General features: G+C 48.1%; 1 protein-coding gene across 1 annotated transcript in view; it reads right to left on the bottom strand.

Annotated features, from left to right (window-relative positions):
- Positions 1–7,319, bottom strand: part of MAP4K3 (mitogen-activated protein kinase kinase kinase kinase 3) — a 67,989-nt gene extending 60,670 nt beyond the window's left edge. Inside the window, exon 1 of the mRNA XM_054177225.1 lies at positions 7,096–7,319. Within this exon, the coding sequence (XP_054033200.1) occupies positions 7,096–7,209 (114 nt within the window). The 5' untranslated portion in view covers positions 7,210–7,319. The remainder of the gene's footprint in view (positions 1–7,095) is intronic.
- Positions 7,320–14,483: the final 7,164 nt, after the last annotated feature.

Genomic DNA, 14,483 nt, shown 5'->3' on the forward strand with positions numbered 1-14,483 from the left:
GGATTTCTTGTTTTGAGAATCATAGGATTGTCAGGGTTGGAAGGGACCTCAAGGATCAGCCAGTCCCAACCCCCCTGCCATGGGCAGGGACACCTCACACTACAGCAGGTTGCTCACAGCCACAGCCAGCCTGGCCTGAAAAACCTCCAGGCAGGAGGCTTCCACCACCTCCCTGGGCAACCTGTGCCAGTGTCTCACCACCCTCATGGGCAACAACTTCCTCCTCACAGCCAATCTGAATCTACCCATTTCTGGTTTTGTTCCATTCCCCCTGTTCTGTCATTACCTGACACCCTCAAAAGTCCCTCCCCAGCTTTCTTGGAGCCCCCTGCAGATACTGAAGGCCACAAGGAGGTCTCCTCAGAGCCTTCTCTTCTCCAGACTGAACAACTCCAATTCCCTCAGTCTGTCCTCACAGGAGGGGTGCTCCAGCCCTCTGATCATCCTCATGGGCAGCAAAGCACAAATGTCATGTCTTTTCACCTTCAGCTTAGGCACTGCTTCCTTTCCTCAACACCAGCAGTAGTGGGCCTCTTTGGCCAGCTGGTCATCCCCTGGGCCAGTACATCTTGGCTCAAGACAGCCAGAATGGAGAAACAGACCTTGATTTCACACAGGTGACCGATGCCTTCAGGTACAGCAGGCTACCAACTGCTTAAGGGCATAAATTGTTGCTTAAGAAAACATGACTTGAAGTCAACAATCTGAGTAAGCCATCCCTTTGCATCCTCTTCCATTTGGGCTACCAGTACTGAAAGTGCTGTCACAAGGAAGAGTAAGAACTGTGTTCATGTGGGTGCTGAAAAAAAAAATGTAAAATAAATGTAACCCTGGTTGTAGTGACACAAAGGTTCCCTGCCAAGGATGAATGTTAGGTACCTCTGACAGGATTGACTAGGTCTAATTAAATACCTTTGAAACCATCAGTCGTGAAGCAATTCCTTGCTTATGTGAATGAGTGACTGAGACGTGCAAGGCTAAGAAAGACTTTTCCCTGGAGAATTGTGTAAGTATCCTCATCCTCCCAGTAGCTAGAAGAATTATACTTTTCCAGACAGCTAGACTGCAGGAGCAGTTAAAAAAAAAAAAATCATCCAACTGCTAAATCAGGCTGAGAGGCACTACCAAATTAAAGAGGAAATAATTACTGGTGTCTCTGTGACAACAGTAGGATAACAGATCAAAATGTTATATAAAAAACTGCCACCCACTAGAGGTAAAAGCTAGAAAAATACAGGTTTTGTTCCTCCTGCATTATGCAAAAATTGATTAACCAAACTGCCTCACAACTGCAAAGAAATTATTGCTGTAAAATAGAGAGGAAAAGAGCATTAGAGCGAGGCAATACTCAGATAAGCTCCGTGTGGGAAACACCGGCCCAGCCAAAGAAGTGCATAGTGTGTCTCTGGAAATAAAAGCAGGAAGAAGGCACATTTAGCACTGCTTCTTACATATGTCACAACAGCAGATTCGTACAGAGGAGAGCTCTGTGCAGCTGAACCAGTACAGACACAAAATCCAAGGTCCAAGGAGGAAAAAGAAATCTCTTGCCAAGTTTACACTCGCCCTTCAAAAGGACATTGGTCACACAAAGCATGTATACAAATAATAGTCAAGGAAAAAAACAAAGTCTAAGACAGCAACGACAAAATGCTGCTGGTTCTGACTACTTACATGAGATGCTGAATAAAATGTCGACAAGCCATTTCTAACCAAGTTGCTACTTCATGGGATAACAGGTTCCAGGGTACAGACAGGCTTCCTGACCTGGATTAGCTCCACTCCTCAGGAAAATGCACCCCCCCTTGCTTCCAGCCCTACAGCTTCCCGTCCTGTTTCTCTCAAGCTCACACGACTTCCCCAGGCCCCAGTTCAATTCTCCAAGCCAGCAGAAACCCACTTGCCTCCTTTTTTGGGTTAGTTTTCTGCCAGGTTAGCTAACTGTGCTGGCATCATGCTGAGCACCAGAGCTAATGGGAAGTAAGCAGCAAGACAGGCAGGAGCAGGGTAGGGAATCGCCCCTCTCGGTCATCAGTTCAGCCCACCCTTCAAAGTCACAGCTGCAATTAACAGAGATTGAACAACTGAGAAATATGCTAAAAATACTTAGGTTCCACATTCTGGTAGGAAACATGATATCAAAAAACTCCAAGTTCAGCAAGCATGGTTTTGATAAAGGCAATGTTAAACAAAAAGATCTGAAACTGCAGCAAACGAAAATCTGGAAAGCAAGTCACGCATTATTGGTTAAGGAAGCCACAATAACTAAGATCAGTGGTACTTAGCACGGTAAAAACAGGAGGGCAAAACAGCCACCCCTCTCTGCCTGCCTGATAAGCTTCAAAATGGAATAAAAGCTGAACTAGAGAACCTTCAATGCACAGACAATAATTTATTCCCAGCAAACTCCAACAGACCTCCACCAGCTTTAACTTCAGTCAAGAAGCAAGGGAGACTAAAATGCCTATCGAAAAACACACTGCTGAAAAGCCACAGTTTCTATACTCCAGATGAAGCAGAACTATAGAAGAATTGATGCCTTAAAGGACCATCCCAGAGAAGAGAAGCAAGAGCACAGATGTGGAGAGAGGAGACTTGTGCACAGGACTCTGTAAAACAGGAGCTTGGGGAAGTTCAAGCTCACCTGGAATGCAATTGGAAACCAGGCACCCTGAAGCACAGTCGACAACAAAATGCAGGAAGTCACCAGGCATCCTTTAGAGATACCAAGAGAATGTGAGAGATGCAGGATGAAGCAGCTGAGCTGCTGCACAGAGGAAAATGACAGCAGCACCACTAATATGCTCTGTCAGAATATCATGTGCAGCACTTCTAACCCAAACTCCAAAAGAAAGGCAGAAATTCAAGAGAACCTGGGACTAGGGACAATTAGAACAGCAATTCCATATGAAAAAAAAAAAAAAGACAGAAAAGTCATTCTACATGAGAGATGGGGAGCAAGCTAAATTAAGCAACCACCTCATTTAACTCCAGGAACATTTCCTGAAAGTGCTGAGGACAGGACAGCAACTATTTTCCCACTCCTCTTTTACACTTCGCTTAACACCCTACACAAATTCTTTGCAACAGTGAAACACAGAATACAGAAATTACTTCTATAAGAGCCTGATTCAGAGCATATGGAGCCTGCTCTTTGTGTATCATTTTGGGTGAGAAAACTCCACAGAAACAAAGGATAACATTTAAGAATTCTCCTGACACACAGCTACCATCAGAAAAGCAATTTTTGCCTTCAGTCTCTAAACGAAGACTTTAGATTAAACAACATTTCATAGAATCACAGAATCAACCAGGTTGGGAAAAGACCTCAGAGATCATCAAGTCCAACCTATTACCTAACACCTCATAACAACCAAACCATGGCTTGAAATGCCACGTCCAATCCTATTTTGAACACCTCCAGGGACGGTGACTCCACTGTCTCAAGCATACTGAAATGCAGACAATGAAAATGTGCCAGTGAAAGTGTGACATGCAACACTCATGAATACTCAGCTTCAAAAAGCAAAACAACAACAACAAAGCAACCACCAAACGCCACTACTAGCAGACTGTCAGTTTTGTTAAAGATACAGCAACACTACAACAAAACAGTAACTCAATGTCACCATTACCTACAGCAGGCTTCAGGAGAGACGTCTCTGGACAAGGGAACGGATCAAGTCCTGTATTTTACTTAAACTTCTAAGAAGGACTTTGTATTTTAGTTATCTAACATGGCAACACAGCTTCACTGAAGAAAAAAACCAAAATAAGCAGCCAAACATCTTTTTTTAGACCCTCACTGGAAAAAAAAAGTGTTCTGTCCAGTGTTCACATCCCCAGAGATACATTAAGAACTAAGCAATCCAGACAACATACACCTCCCACAAGAAGCATGCACTGGTGCTGGCTATTGGTGACTGTGCTTATCTGATAGAGAGCTAATGGAATGAACAGGTTCCCCATTACCTTTTCTGTGATGCATTCATTATCATCTTCCCCAAGGCCTGTTTGAAAGCTGAACTTGGGTGGAAGAGCAGGTTATAAAATGTTGGTTGGAGCCAAAAATCCCTACTTGCAGCACACCAGCCCATTTCCAGATATAACCAGCAGGACTCACAGCATCAAGAGTGCTCCAATCCGACCCATGTTCTCATTCTCTTCGTGTCTCTATAATTAATCCACACCACAGACTCTCAAAACTTCAAAATAAAAAAATCTCCAGAGTAGAATCCTTGCCTCTTTTCCTTTTTAAAATATACAACTGCTTTTTTTAAGAAAAAACAAATCAAGCATTTAATCCATGTGTCTCAGTTCAACTGGAATGAAGAAAGGAAGTAGATGCCAGCCTGCTCTGCTTTCAACTCATCCCCTCCTTTGCCATGAAAGCAGGTTACAGAAAGGTCAGCACTTTAGCAAGAATGCCAATGTAACAAGATTGTCATTTTATTAAGCCATTAATCCCTACCTACTAACAGTAGCAACACCTCCCTACACAGTTGTCCCTGCTAAGGTGGTAAACCACAATTCAGAGAGAGTTTGAAGACAGGATCCTCTTTGCTGAAACCCTAACACAAGCACCATCCTCACACAGCTCATTTCAAATTGGCACAGTGATTTCCTAAAGCACAAAATTCACCTACAGCCAGCAGGATGAAGTAAAGCAAAAAAGCTTCATGAAACCCCTCACAAAATGTAAGATAAAACCCCAGTGAGCTTATGTGAAAGAAGCTGCTCTCAGGAAGAAGCTTTTCACCATGAGGGTGGTGAGACACTGGCACAGGTTGCCCAGGGAGGTGGTGGAAGCCTCCTGCCTGGAGGTGTTTCAGGCCAGGCTGGCTGTGGCTGTGAGCAACCTGCTGCAGTGTGAGGTGTCCCTGCCCATGGCAGGGGTGCTGGAACTGGATGATGCTTGAGGTCCCTTCCAACCCTAACAGTTCTATGATTCTATGTGGGGATGACACTTAGGACTGTATTACTTCCTCTTTGTCACATTAGAAGTAACCAGCTTGTGTCATTGTTTTTGGGCTACTTTCATACTCCACTTAGACCTTGCCCCAAAATGAAACAGGCAATAATCCATCCAGGAGAAAAAGCACATCTCATCTTCCCTACACTGTCCACAGCCTAACCAGAAAGCACTTTACCTCTCTCTCCTCTAGAAGAAATACATTTTTTTACACCAGCCTAATGTATCCTTGCCCTGATATGTCATCATCTTTCTTGGCTGTCACAGGGAGATTGTAAACAAATAAATCCACTCTGCCTCAATCAACAACAACAAAAGAGAGTCACAAGCAGTGCCAAAACAGCTGGCTACTCACAGAACACCAACCTGAAAGCTACTGAAGTGCAAGTACAATAATCATCCAGAAAACCTTGATAAACTCAGGGAAACTGGATAGGTTTCAGATGCAGAGGGCCATGACAAATCTGAACATTCACGCTGTAGCTGGTAATGTCCTTAAAGTTAAAGCAGAAGCAAAGATGATTTGGCTAATTCACATCCATACAAAAACCCATACACAGCACTGAATAAATCTGATTGATAAGATGGCACAGAGCCAGCATGCCAGTTAAAAAAAAAAAACCAAACCTTTTAACAGAAACAGAGCTGAGCACATCAAGGTAACATTTTACAGGAAAACAGGAAAGGAGAGTATAAGGCAAGCAGACTTGGACAACTAAATCATCAGCATAGTACACAAACACCCCAAGAAAGCTTTCAAGGTGGGAAAAAAAGAACACAAAGCCCCTTTCAATTAAACAATTAATAAAGCAGGATTTAGCCCACTAGGAGCTCAATAACAAGAGGATTTAGGTCCTGAAACTTTCATAACATGTCGGTGAGCTGGGATTAAACCAAAATCACCCCAACCCAAATAAGACTTCACCCTACATACATTCACTCGGTGTCAAAAGCAGCATCAAGCCCCAGTTTTGCGCACCTCAAACCAGAATAGCTCTAAATGTTTCCCTATGGTCCTGCCTAACGACACAGGCCCTCTTAAAACACCCATGGCCCACCCTGGGGTGGCAAAACCAGACCAGAAGACACTCGGAAAAGCACACGTTTGAAGTGATGCTTCCAACCAACTTCAATTCTTCCCTCTGCTCTGCCACCAAACAGGAGCAGATGACAACCCGTGTCATCCCACCCGAGGGGCAGCCCACTAGGTGGGCAAGAGTTCAAAGGGACACACAAGGAACAGCGTATGCTGCAGAGCAGAGAAAAAAGAACAAGGCACACTATAAAGCCATAAAAGCTAAAATTATGTTCGGCCGCTGTTGCTTTAGCTTTGCTTATTCTACCCTCCTAAGTTAGGCCCAGATCATGAAAGACTCTGATCCTAATGACAAGGTCCCTGACTTCCTGGTTTGTCCTCTGTCGAGCCTGCCTCAGGTTTTGCAGCGACAGAAGCCCAAAACACTGATATTTCCACCCAAGACAATGACGAGAGCAGCAGGCTGCTCGCCTTCAGGCACACAATTTAAAGTGACATTTGTGCTAGCAGCGAACGAGCAAGCGTGTGCTTCCTGCCGCTTGCTCCGGAGGGGAGCTGACCCCCAGGCTCCGCCCGTGGAACAGACACCCGAGCCGGCACCCAGCAGCGGCAGGAACCGGCTCCCGGGCCGCAGGCAGCCGGGAGCGTGCCGCGGCCCCGCACCACCGGCCCGGCGCCGGCAGCAGGGTCCGGCCCCACGAGCGCCCAGGTGGGCCCCGGAGGTCGCCTCCTAGCACGGGCCGGCCAGGCTAGCGGGCAGGGGCAGCGAAACAGGGCTGGGCCTCCGCGGAGGGCAGCTAGGGGCGGCCAGGCCGGGCACCCTCCCGCTCCCACGCCGCCCGTGGTCGGTACGACGAGGCAGACCCCACCTGAAGTGGGGGGCGGGAAAACGGCAATCTCACTGCCCCCCAACAGCGGGAAGCCTCCTCAGAGCCGGGGAGGGAAGGTAAACATCTCTTGGCCACGGAAGGCCCCCCGATTACTTGGGGTGAAGGGCAGACCCGGTTGCTCGGCAACGGAACCAATCACCGTGGGAAGGGCGGGGAGACAAGAAGCCCCCCGCTTCTCGCAGCGGTGCTGCACCTACCTTGTAAACGTCGCCGTAGGTGCCGCTGCCGATGCGCTGGATGAGCTCGAAGTCCTCCTGAGGGTTGCGCCGAGACAGGTCGCATACCCGCCCGCCGCCGCCACCGCCGCTCATGGTGCCGGGGGGAGGACCCCGCTCGGCTGCGACCCCCCGGACCGGAGGAGAGGCTGAGGGAAGCCGATACCGGAAGGCTCACCGCCGCCCCCCGGCCCGCTCCGGCAACATGGCGCCGCGTCCCGCAGCGCGCAGGCGCAGAGGTGGTCGCCGCCACGCTCCGCCTCCGCGCTACCGGGGCCTGCGCGAGGCGAGGCACGACGGGGCGGGGCGGGGGCCGGCCTCGCGCTGCGTGCGCGCCTCGCGAGCCGCTCCGCCCCTCTCTCTCCTCTCTCCTTCCCTCTAACGCCCTCTCTCTTCCCTCTCCCCTCCCTCCACCTCCTTCCCCTCCCTCCACCCTCCCTCTCCCCCGCTGCTCTCCCTCCTCTCCACCCCCTCCCCTCCATCCCCCTTCCACCCTCTCTTTCCCTTCTCCCCCCCTCTCCCTCTTCTTCACCCCTCTCGCCCTTCACCCCTCTCTCCCCTCCCTATCCTGGTGGCTTGCTACAACGGTGTAACTACATCAGTGGACAAGGAAAGACCAACAAATGTCACCTGCCTGGACTTGTGTAAGGCCTTTGACACAGTGTCCCACAAGACCTTTCTGAGTAAGCTGGAGAGATGTGGATTTGAGGGGTGGACTGTCCAGCAGATAAGGAATTGGTTGCATGTTTGCATACAAAAGGTCAATAGCTCAGTTTGGGGCACCTCAGTACAAGAGAGATGTGGAGGTGCTGGAGCCAGTGCAGAGGAGGACAACAAAGCTGACAAGGGCCTGTAGAATAAATCTTGTGAGGAGCAACTGAGGGAGCTGGGGCTGTGTAGTTTGGAGAAGAGGAGGCTGAGGGGAGACCTCATTGCTTTCTACAACTACCTGAGAGGAGGTTGTGGAGAGGTTGGTGCTGGTCTCTTCTCCCTGGTGATTAGTGATAGAACAAGAGGGAACAGCCTCAAGCTATGATTGGGTAGGTTTAGACTGGACATTAGGAAGAAGTTTTTCCCATCAAGAGTGATCAGGCACTGGCATGGGCTGCCCAGGAAGGTGGTGGAGTCACCAACCCTGGAGGTGTTTAAAGGTGTTTTGGATGGGGTACTTGGAGCTATGGTTTAGGGGTGACCCTTTTAGAGTAGGGTCAGTGGTTGGACTTGGTGATCCTGAGGGTCTCTTGCAACCTGAATGTTTCTGTGATTCTGTAATGTCCAAATGGAGAAGGGCAACAAGTGGTGTCCCCAAAGGGTCTGCACTGGGGCCAGTGCTATTCAGTATCTTCATCAATGATCCAGACAGCGAATGACCAGTTGCCAACTGGACTTAGTTCCATTCACCACCGCTCTTTGGGCATGGTCAGCCAGCTAGTTGTTAGCAAAGTGACCACCCATGGAAGCTATAAGCAGTCAGTTTTCTCCAGGAGAATGCTGTGGGAAATATTGTCAAGGGCTTTACTAAAGTCCAGGTAAACAACATCTACAGCCTTTCCCTCACCCACTGTGCAGGTGACCATGTTGTAGAGGAGATCCAGGACCTGCCCTTCATGAACCCATGCTGACTGGGCCTGATCATCATGGTTGTCCTGTGCTGCTCCATCAGCTTCCCCAGCACCCAAGTTAAACTGACAGGCCTGTAGCTTCACAGATCCTCCTTCCAGCCCTCCTTCTCGTAGATGTTACACACATTGGGTAACTTCCAGTCTTCTGGGACCTCCCCAGTTAGCCACAGCTGCTGAGAGATGAGGGGAAAAAGGCTTAGTGTGCACCTCTGCCAGCTCTCTCAGAATCTTTGGGTGGATTGCATCCAGTCCCTTAGACAGAACAGAACTGATAGAAGGGACCTTGAAGGCAACCTAGTTCTAATCCCTCTGCTATGGGCAGGGACACCTTCCACCAGCCCAGCTTGCTCAAGGCCTCAGCCAGCCTGGCCCTGAACACCCCCAGGGAGGAGGCAGCCACAGCCTCCCTGGGCAACCTGTGCCAGAGTCTCACCACCCTCACTGCAAAGAATTTCTTCCTAATCTCCAGTCTAAATCTCTTCCAGCTGAAAGTCATTTTCCCCTCACCCTGTCACTACAAGCTCTTGTCAAAAGTCCCTTCCCACCTCTCCTGTAGCTCCCTTCAGGTACTGGAATGCTGCTCTAAAGTCTCTCTGGAGCCTTCTCCAAGTGACTGCAATGTCAGAGTATGTCAGCAGGCCAAATGAAGAAGAGCTGCAGTTCTTTCTTAAGTGGTGGTATTTGGTAGCTCCACTTCTCAGGCATGCTGAGGAAATCACCATCAGGCTCTAGTCAGTGCCTATATTTATTGAATAACTGGAAAGGGAAAGAGACAAAAGAAGACTTTTTTAAAGGGGAAATAGTTTCCTGAGATTGTGGTCCTTGTTAGGCAGGCTGACACTGACATCTAATGGCAGAATTCTGAAGGAGTCATTTTGTACAGCACTGGATTGAAATGAGGTCAGGCTGCCTGTAGGTCCTTCACTTGCCCCTGAGTGCTCTGCACAGGTGTGGGCCAGGCCCCAACACGTTGCAGTGATTCCTGTCTCTCAGGAACTTCTGGGCTGACAACAGATATTTTCCAAGTGTTTTACCAGTTTGCCAGGATTTTGCACTTGTTGAGGGGTGACATTCCAAACCATTCTATGAATCTATGAATAAGATGTGGAAATGCTGACCTCTGGGGAAGAGGGTTGTTAGCCTCAAGAGAAGAAGGACCTCTCATGGTCACCCTTCAGAGAGGGGTTAGCCAGAGTGAGCACACAGCAAGCGGAGCGCTGTAGGAAGACGGCTGCTTCCCAGAAGCACAGGGGAGAGAGTTTGGCAGCCAGCCTGTCCTTAAGGGCCCAGGAATAACATAACTGTTGGGTTATTTTTATAAATCAGTGCCTAAGCAACTTCAACACAGGGTAGGAGCAATGTCAATAACTTTGAGATGGGGCCAACAAAAGCAAAGAAAGCTTTTAGGAGCTCCTTCCCACCTTAATGACAGCTTAATACTGGATGATGGGGAGGTGTACTAACCACCAGGTATGGTGGGTTGAAGATTCCCTCCAACATTACATTGCCCATCTGGAAGCAAATGAAGCTGTGTTTACAAGCAAAACTCCAATCTACAATGAAATGCAATGAATGTGTACAAAATACACAACATTTGGAGGTATTTACAATTGATCAACAGCACAAGAACCTCCCCTGGCTAAAAACCAGGGGAGCTAATAGCTTCCCACTCCCTGTCCCCTTCCTTACCTCCCTGGACACAAAGGGACAAGAGCAGAGAGTTGTTAGAACTCAGCCCAAATAACACAGCCAAGGTCAGCAGAAGCAAGTTGTTAGTGTCTCCCAGAGTGAGGAAACCAAAAGAAGACAGAAAGTTTACCAGTCTAATTCTTATGGTAGATCTCTCTCCAATGGGATTGTTTAGAACTTATCATTGTTTCCCTTTTTACACCCAGTGGTGATTTATTTACATTCTACCACTTTCTGTTCAACATCTGTGGAAAATTTTAAAGGCACAGCCTAGAACTACCCCAACAGGTTACATGTAATATTAACTCTCTGGCTGTCTGAGGCACAGCATCACAAGTAGAAAGCCAACATTCTGAAGTTCTACAAGACCAAGGGCAAGGTCCTGCCTCTGGGTCAGGGCAATCCCAAGCACAGATATAGGCTGGGCAGGGACTGGCCTAAGAGTAGCCCTGAGGAAAAGGCCCTGGGGGGACCTGGGCTGCAGCAAGAGAAGCACAGCCAGAAGGTTGAGGGAGGGGATTCTCTACTCCACTCTGCTGAGACCCCACCTGGAGCAATGTGTCCAGTTCTGGAGTCCCTATTACAGGAAGGATCTCGAGGTGCTGGAGAGAGTCCAGAGAAGAGCCACGAGGATGAGCAGAGGGCAGGAGCTGCTCTGCAATGGAGTCAGAATGGGAGAGTTGGAGCTGTTCAGTCTGGAGAAGAGAAGGCTCCAAGGAGACCTTCTTGCAGCCTTGCAGGATCTGAAGGGGGCTCCAAGAAAGCTGGGGAGGGACTTCTGAGGGTGTCAGGGAGTGATAGGACTGGGGGGGATGGAACAAAAATAGAAATGTGTAGGTTCAGATTGGATGTTAGGAGGAAACTCTTGCCCATGAGGTTTTTCAGGCCAGGCTGGATGTGGCTCTGAGCAGCCTGATCTAGTGTGAGAGGTGTCCCTGCCCATGGCAGGGGGGTTGGAACTGGATGATGCTTGAGGTCCCTTCCAACCCTGACCATTCTGTGATTTTTCCAAACTGTTACAGTTTTAGGGCTGTGCTTAATTGTAAACAGGGTTTTCCAGAGGATTCAAGTCCAGGGGCTAGACAGAAGAATGGAAGGTAAGTTTGTCTCATCCAACTGGGCTACAGAATTTATTGCATTTGGCAGCAGAAGTTTGTTTTCTCTCTCTGGGATCTCCCTTGCCTGACTTCTTGCTTCTCTCTCTCTGCCTTTGACTTTGCTTGCTTGGCTGGCTGATTTCTGTTTGGGTTTGGTAAAGATACAGCATGGGATAGAGATAATTCAGCTACACACAGTCCTCTGGACTCTTATGTCCTGAGGGTGTGGATCTGCACAGGGGGGGAAGAGAGCGAGATGGATTATTTGTACAAGGGGGTGTTATGCTGTGGTTGAACTGTAAATGTATGTGAATATATTTTGAGGATGTTTATTGCCTTTTATTCTTAATTTACTTTTGGAAACCTAATTTCATTTTACTTCCAAATTCTGAGTAAGTGTGGTAAATTTACTCCTTGGGGTAGATTTCCAAATTGTTGTGTGGTGCAATCCAATCCAAAACACAAACACAGGCAAACAGTCCCCACATGCTGCCATGCTGCTGGCAAGGTGATCACAAGTAGTTTCTAATCACTTCTGCAGTACTCTATTAATACTGGTAGCAATGCTCTGGGAACAATTAGGTCAGGTCCTCCAAGCCCTACATTTCCTGACATCTCATCCATCCCAAACATTTGCATTGTAAGAGACTGAAATTTGAAGCAGAAGATAGTGCAGATGCTCTGCAAGAGCATATGGTGTCCATCCAGCTTCAGGTTTCATCTCAGGGTGTTAACTGTCTGGTTTGTAGTGTGAGACCAGTGAAGGCAAAAAGGACTTACAGACTGATGTGCTGAAAACTCTGGGTAACAGCTCATCACCTGTTGTGGGCATGTTAAAACTCAGCATACATTCAGCTGGGGCTCCTGGCAGATGCAGCTCTGAGCAGAAACAGGGACCTTCCCACCAGGAAGCAAGGAAGTTCCTGAAGAAAATGCAGTCTGCCTGTCCTGGCTTCTCACAGACCACTTTCAAACCTGGTTTGCTGTAAGCAAGCTCGACTTCATTTCATAGGTATGAGGATTACTGTTGAATTACTACTACCATGGACCAGTACATAAAAAGGTGAATGCCAGGAGGATGGAGTCTCCCTTTTTGCAAGGAGTCACATGGAAAGGACAAGGGGCAATGGGGGTACATGTTATTGCTGGGGAGCAATGTGGTGTTAGGTATTAGGTAATAGGTTAGACTTGATGATCTCTGAGGCCTTTTCCAACCCTGATCTTTAAAATAAAAGGTGTTCCCCTGATCTTTAAAATAATCTCACCTTTACATTACTGGTTTATTCCCCCACCTTGTTTATTAACATCCTCCCAGCGTGAGCCCAAGGAGAGAGGACAGATGTCTGGTCTTGCAGACATCCTGGCACTCGTTTGATGGGAGGCAGAACAGGACATGAACCTTTCCTGCCAGGGCCAAGACCACAGCCAAGCACTATTCAGCTCCGAGAACAATGTCTGGCAGCTTGCAAGTAATTTATACCAGCTAAAAACAGCCACAGCCCGAGGATGAATCATGGCCCATCCGTGTTTGCTTCAGCCTTTTGACTTGCCTGAAATCAGCACGGCAGGCAGCTGGCTCCCTGCAGGGTAAGCCATAAACAACATTTTAAAAGGATTTTTCTTTCAGGAGGGCTTTTCCTGTGTGAGTTCCAGCATTAAGCTGACTCTCTAAGCATGCATCCGAGGCAGAGGGATGTGCAGCCCTCCTGTAACCCCCAAATATAGACATTTTACAGAGGACCAGAGATGATGGGAGCTGTTTCTTGGCCATGAGTTCTTCTGAGAGATATCACATACCCTGGTGTGATAGCTCTGCTTTTTGAAGCAGCTTTGAAAAAGATACTTCCACTTTGTTTCTCTGGAGAGGGGGAAAAAAACCCAAAACAATAAGCTTCTGCAGGATGGTAGAAATGGGGCCAGTTCCACTGAGGTCAGTAGGACAAACCCACGTTCATAGCAGCTAGGAATCTGGACCAGAATACGTGGGATGAAAGAGCAGGAGCACACTAACGAGCTGAGGAGTCTGGCCAGCAGACTGAAGCACTAGCCAGGGGCTTGGGTGGGATACCTGAGTTGTGCTCCTCACCCTGCTGTTGTTGGAAAGTGTTTACAAATTTTTAATTAAGCTTGGGCAGCTGGTGCCATCTCAGCAACTTAACCATATCCCTATTGCCTGGAACTAACAAAGAGTCTTTGAATCCTTAACACTGAAGCCTCCACACTGAGCTTTCCTTAAGTACCAAAGTGTCCTTCAAAACCAGCAAAAAAATCAATTACTATGGTCTAGGACCTGGAAAAATAGGTGATGATCTAACTTGTGACCATATAAGGAGAAGGAATTCAAAAGGTCAAACAAAGTTAAAGCTTGAAAGACCACCAGAGACCCTGGAGACCACACCTCCTAGCTGGAAGACCTTTGCCCAAAATAAACCCCTCACCCTTGGAGCATGGGCAGTAAATTTAAGAGAAGCTGGACCTTTCATGCAAAGCAAGTTAAGAAACTGATCAATAGGTGTTGGCATGAGTTGTAGGTGTTGGTGAGTGCAGAGGAGGGCAATGAAGATGGGGAAGGGCCTGGAGAATAAATCTTATGAAGAGCAACTGAAGGAGCTGGGAATGGTTAGTGTGAAACTACACTGTAGAGAGGACACTCTCTACAGCTCCCTGAAGGGAGGTTGTGGAGAGGTTGGTGCTGGTCTCTTCTCACAGGTGATAGAACAAGAAGGAACAGCCTCAAGCTGTGGCTGGGTAGGTTTAGACTGGACAGTAGGAAGAATTTTTTCCCCATCAAGAGTGGTCAGGCACTGGACTGAGCTGCCCAGGAAGGTGGTGGAGTCACCAAGCCTGGATGTGTTTAAAGGTGTTTTGGATGTGGTGCTTGGGAATCTGGTTCAGCGGTGACCCTTGTAGAGTAAGGTCAGTGGTTGGACTTGGTGATCCTGAGGGTCTTTGCCCACCTGAA

The sequence above is a fragment of the Dryobates pubescens genome, chromosome 39 (genome assembly GCF_014839835.1).
Source record: "Dryobates pubescens isolate bDryPub1 chromosome 39, bDryPub1.pri, whole genome shotgun sequence".
Classification (NCBI taxonomy): domain Eukaryota; kingdom Metazoa; phylum Chordata; class Aves; order Piciformes; family Picidae; genus Dryobates; species Dryobates pubescens.